At 42.2% G+C, this 6,000-nt stretch overlaps 1 protein-coding gene across 1 annotated transcript in view; it reads right to left on the reverse strand.

The window, feature by feature from the left end:
- Window positions 1-6,000, reverse strand: part of Ndc80 (NDC80 kinetochore complex component) — a 33,757-nt gene that overhangs the window by 16,651 nt on the left and 11,106 nt on the right. The window contains exons 8-10 of the mRNA XM_021149345.1: window positions 3,572-3,665; window positions 1,791-1,897; window positions 443-587 (exon numbers count right to left, since the gene is read on the reverse strand). Coding sequence (XP_021005004.1) covers window positions 443-587; window positions 1,791-1,897; window positions 3,572-3,665 — 346 coding nt within the window. The remainder of the gene's footprint in view (window positions 1-442; window positions 588-1,790; window positions 1,898-3,571; window positions 3,666-6,000) is intronic.

Raw genomic sequence — 6,000 nt, forward strand, 5'->3', positions numbered from 1 at the left:
GGAAAACACATTTTCCAAGTTTTCTGAGTCCCTTGGTGAGCACAGATTTATTGAATCTTAGATTACATTTATAATTGTAAGAGGAAAAAATGTATAATTATTTTGGGTTTTCGAGACAGGTTTTCACTATATAGCTCTGGCTGTCTTGGAATTCACTTTGTAGGCCAGACTGGCCTTGAACTCAGAGATCGGCCCGCCTCTGTCTCCCAAGTGCTGGGATTAAAGATACATAGCACTATGCCCGGTTACGAGAACAAATTCTTATTGTTTTAACCCATGAACTGTGTGATAATTTGTTACAGCAGACTACTCCAGAAAGCAAGCACTGTAAAGCTCGGTAGACAACAGAAAGTGGTCATAGGAGAAGGGTTTGCATTATTTGACGTCCGCAGAGCCTCCCAGGCCAGTCTGAATGACCTCTTCTAGCATTAGTTTTGCTTACCTAGTCTACCAATTTCTTCATCAAGACTATTCGATTTCTGTTTCAGAACGGCTAAATGAGACTCCAAGTTGCTCATGTATGCTTTATAGTTTTGAACATCTGCTTGTAAGGACGCTTTCAGTTTCTTCAATGACATGAGACGATTCTTGAAAGAACATATTCAATTAGTTATTTTCACCAAGAAGCATTCTGTATTTTAAAGAAAGCAATATTTTTTTTAAGCATTTTCCACCATTTATTCTTGTTATCAAAAATAGTTCAACTCTTCTTGCAAAACAAAAACAAAATCGTACATACGGGACACATACATCACATTTCCTTCCTATGGCTTTAGCCCATCCCCGCCCCAACCAAAGAGACCAAAAAATTTTTTTGATATTTTTTTGTTTTTTTAAAAATCCCAATGACAACAACAAAATAACTACCTGACCACATCCACAGAAAATGACACCAGGATACACTACAAAACAGGAGGTGTCATCTGCTCTGTGTCCAAAGGATAAAGGAAGCAATATTATTTACACTTATATTAGAGGAAGCCAAAAGAACTAGATAAATAGCTATAGTATTACTATAACTTAATAATTTAATGAGTGACTTAGAATAGGAAAAACCAAAGACAATGTAGAAGCTCAAATATTTAATATCTGGTTACCATGCAGGACAATCTGGATGCTCCACTAATAAAACACAAGATCAAGTTAAGATGCTGCTATCGGGGCTGGAGAGATGGCTCAGGGTTGAGAACACTGGCTCTTCTTCACAGGACCTGCATTAGATTCCTAGCACCCACATGGTAGCTAACCACCTTGAGTGGTAGCTAACCAATCTTGAGTTCAGGGGATCCCACACCTTTTTCTGGTTTCCATGGGCACTGTTAACATGTGGTACATAAATATGCATGCAGGAAAAAATACACACACAAAAACACACCAAAACTAAACCCATATTGTCACCTCGCTATTATAAAATCTTGTAGGCTATTCTATACTCTATAAGTCAGTTTGTTACCATTCTATTTTCACCAACTGAAACCCAGGGCCTCTTGAAAACAGTGCTCCCTGTAAGTAAATACTCCAGGGACCTTGTTCAAAAGATAGGTAAACAGGCAGGAATCTTTCATCATATTCTGACCACCGTTAGTCCACGGTTGATGGACCACAGGGAAAAACAAAGCACCACAGACATCAGGCATGGTCTCACTGAAAGGTCTGTAATATGTAAAAAAATATCTAACCGTTAAGAGCTTATCTGTTAGCCCACCTAAAACACCTTCCCCCAGAGTCCTCTGAAGGAGGCTCACGAGTCTAAAGAGCTGTCCAGTGAGTTCAGAAACATGTTTACTAACCGGTTCTCTTTCTCTTTCCTCCTCCAGTCTTGCAATCTGTTCATTTAGTTCTTTGTTTTCTGCTTCGAGTGATTCCAGCTTAGACGCATCTACCTTGTACAAGTCCTCTGCAGACAAAGCCCAACACCTCCTCAGAATCCACTCACAACGCTCTCCAGGCTTCCAGCAGCTTGGTCCCTCGCTTCCCCAAGCCACGGAGGTGGCAGATGCTGCCTTCTGTACTGGCCAGCTTCATTTTCCTCCTGGAATGTCCCGTTGCCCTTAGCCTGCTTAAGCTTTCTTCCACCGCACCTGCTGCTGTTTGCCTTCAGTTCCTCACTGAATTTCCACTCCTTTCTCCCTAACAGAATACGAGCTCCTGAGGCCAAGGTTTTCTGTTCTTCATTACTCTACGTTTGGTGCCTGACACTTGGCTACATAATATTTATTTGAGTAGATTCCTTTATGTGTTTAATTATATATACACATATCAAGTAATTCATAAATGATTTCCACATTAGAACAAAATGAATTTCCCTTTTTGTGTGTTATGTACACTTATGTGTCATGAGTCTGCATGCGCACACATAGAAGCCAACGGTTAGGTTGTGCATACTCTCCTGTCATTATCATCTTGTGACTTTGGGTAAGTCTCTCTGCAAACCTAGAGCTCCCTGATGTGGTCAGACCGGCTGGTCCGCAAGCTCTAGGGATCCATCTCAAGCACCTACATCCCTAGTGCTGAGATTATGGACACGTGCCGCATTTGTGCTTTTATGTGTGTGGGATCCAGACTCAGGATCCATGCTGGCTGAGGATGTCCCTCACTGACTGAACCGGGTCTCTAGCCCTGACTTTTGCCTTCCTAAATCAATCCATCTACTCCTTGGGCCATGTGCACAAGCTGGAACTCTCCTTGTCACTCTTTAGGATGACACAATCCTGAAAATTCTAAGGGAATGCTTCTGGTTTCCCTCTCACCTTGGGTGTCACATGGGTGTCAAGGTGACTTTCCCATATCACTGCATAACACTGAATGGAAAGTAATTTACAGGGCTGAAGACATGGCTTAGCGGTTAAGAGCACTGACTACTCTTCCGAAGATCCTAAGTTCAAATCCCAGCAACCACATGGTGGCTCACAACCATTCGTAATGAGATCTGATGCCTTCTTCTTGGGTGTCTGAAGACAGCTACAGTGTACTTACATATAATAAATGAATCTTAAAAAAAAAAGAAAAGAAAAGAAAAAAGAAGTAACTTCCCTGGAAACTCCATGGCCTGCTAACTCCCTCCCAGGTTCAATAGAGAGACTCTGCATACTTTCCCTAAGGAGTGCTGTCACTTCTAACATATTAAAGCATGGACAAATATCTTTTGTGTTCCCAACAAAGAACATTTCTTATTTTATTTTATTTTGTGTCTTTTGGAGACAGGCTTTCTCTATGTAGTCCTGGCTGTTCTCAAACTTGCTTTGAAAACCAGGGTGAATTTGACCTCAGCAGTCGTCTGCCTTTGTATCTTGAGTACTGGCATTAAAGTCGTGCCATCACTGTCGGCCTCATTTGGTATTTTATTACATCGTTCTCTTGTGTGCAAAGCTTCTGAGAGGTGACGACTTCTTAAGTCCACATAACCAGGAAGGGTTAAGACTCAGGCCTGACTGTAACAGTTATTTTTTGTTTAACCATTACTTTCCCCCATTAAAGAACAATTTGTAGAAAAGTAGCTCATGAGAAATCAGGCCTGGAAAGATAAGCAACTGCCCAGAATGAAGTGACAGAGCCACAGGGGGACACTCACTCAGCTTCGCCTGCAGCTCGGCATCCTCTTCTTCAAAGCTGTCGGCCCCGGTCATAAACTTCTCATAGCATTTTTTGGTGTACTCCAAAAACAACTGATTGGATTAAGCAGATGTTTAAAAACAAAGACATGTCTCTCTACTTTGTTTCATTTTATTTTCAGACTGAAAAATTCAGATTTGAATGAAAATTAAGCCAAGACTAGTAAGCAGTTATATAAATTTCTAAAACAAAAAATTAAAAACTTGTCACTATGCTACAAAGATGTATACAATATACCACCTCTAAATATGAACAGGGATGAAAATATCTAATTTGGATAGAGACAATGTTTTGAAGCCAAGCCAGAAACTTTGCTAATATAAGTCAACATAAAATGTACAAACCGCCGGGCGTGGTGACCCATGCCTTTAATCCCAGCACTTGGAAGGCAGAGGCAGGCGGATTTCTGAGTTTGAGGCCAGCCTGGTCTACAAAGTGAGTTCCAGGACAGCCAGGGCTATACAGAGAAACCTTGTCTGAAAAAAACAAAAACCAAACACCAAAAAAAAAAAAAGTACAAATCTAGTCTTCTTTAAGAGAATGCTGTAGCTGGAGAGACCCTTTGGCTGAGCTCACTTGTCTCTCTCGCAGAGGACATGGGTCCCAGCACCCCCGTGGAGCTTCACAACCATTCACTTATCAGTTCCCAAAGTGCTTCTCTGTACAGTGTCATCTGACATACTGGCTTAGATGGCCAGTAGCTCTCACTGCTTAACCTTCAGGATGAAGGTCAAGAGGGTTGACAGCCGTACATAGAAACGGAGCTAAAGGGGCTGGAGAGATGGCTCAGCGGGTAAGAGCATTGACTGTTCTTCCAAAGGGCCTGAGTTCAATTCCCAGCAACCACATGGTGGCTCACAACCATCCCCAAGGAGATCTGGTGCCCTCTTCTGGAGTGTCTGAAGACAGCTACAGTGTACTCACATATAATAAANAAANAAATCTTAAAAAAAAAAAAAAAGAAAGAAAGAAAGAAAGAAGAAATGAAGGTAAAAATAGGTGTGGTCTGAAATGCATGCTGTGCCACAAGGATGACACTCCCTGGGATCCTTGTCACTGCTGAGGACTGCGCAGGCCTCTGGATACGTGAGGCAAGTGAGCCCGCGCGCGCGCACACACACACACAGGCACAGACACACGGCTAATCAGTTCCTGTGTCTTTGAGCCATCTCTCAGACTAAGATGATTACCACTTCATTTTGTGAGAAAGGCTCTAGCAAGGCGAGGGCTAGTGCACAAAGTTTTACTCTGAGAGTAAATTTACTCAGAGTAATTTTTACTCTGAGAGGCCTATGTAATAACTGGTCTTTAATATCAGGCAACATGCACAATGTAAAGTTTATTCTTGAGCTGAGGTTTGTATTTTAGAATACAGTAGAGATTGTCATACCTTCTGGGTTCTAACAAAGCCTACGGCCCACTGGTTTGCATGCTAGCTACTTCTCTCCTCAGTACCCGTGACCTTCCCTTTAGCCTCCTGTGTGTGGTTCTGGGAGTGTGCCACAGCGAGTGTGCCACCATTCCCAGCTGTGTATTGTGTTCATCTCCACGACTTCTGGAACTGGTGACTGAGCTAAGTGACAATATATCTAACTACAAAACAAAACAAAATCAACACAGACCCTACATGAAGTATTTTAAGAGCCAATATCCACCAGTCCTGCTACTCAAGAAGCCAAGGCNGAAGCATGGTGAACTCCAGGCTTGCCTTGAGTACAGGCTAAGCTTAAGACCAGCCTGGATAACTTAAGAGGACTTTTGCCAGAAAAGATGCCTTGTTTCCAAATACCAGCAATTTCCTAACCGCCCCCAACCCACATACACACACACAATTATGTCTTCTATTGACAAAGAATTACATTAAAGTAAGACACAGGACGAAAAAATATCTTATCCATAACATATATATTAGTTCCAATGCATGCGTGCATGCATGCATACTTTCCTTCTTTTCCCTTCCTTCCTCCCTCCCTCCCTCTCCGTCTCACTCTCTCTTTTGTTTTGAAACAGGGTCTCACCATAGTCCTGGGAAGCCTGGGATTTCCTATCAGACTAAGCTGGCCTGGATCCCACAGAGAACAGCCCAGCTCTGCCTCCTCAGTGCTGGGATTAAATGTGCACCCCTGGTTGTGTTTGTACTTTTCAGTTAACATTTATTTATTTATTTATTTTTTATTTTTATGTATGTGAGTGCACTGTCGCTCTCTTCAGACATCAGTAGAAGGAATCAGATCCCCATTACAGATGGTTGTGAGCCACTGCACGGTTGCTGGGAACTGAACTCGGGACCTCTAGAAGAACAGTCAGTGCTCTTAACTGTGGAGCCATCTCTCCACCCCTCAGCTAACATTTTACAATTTCTGTGGTTAGTAACTTAAAAGAGTTACA

This window comes from Mus caroli, chromosome 17 (assembly GCF_900094665.2).
Source record: "Mus caroli chromosome 17, CAROLI_EIJ_v1.1, whole genome shotgun sequence".
Taxonomy (NCBI): domain Eukaryota; kingdom Metazoa; phylum Chordata; class Mammalia; order Rodentia; family Muridae; genus Mus; species Mus caroli.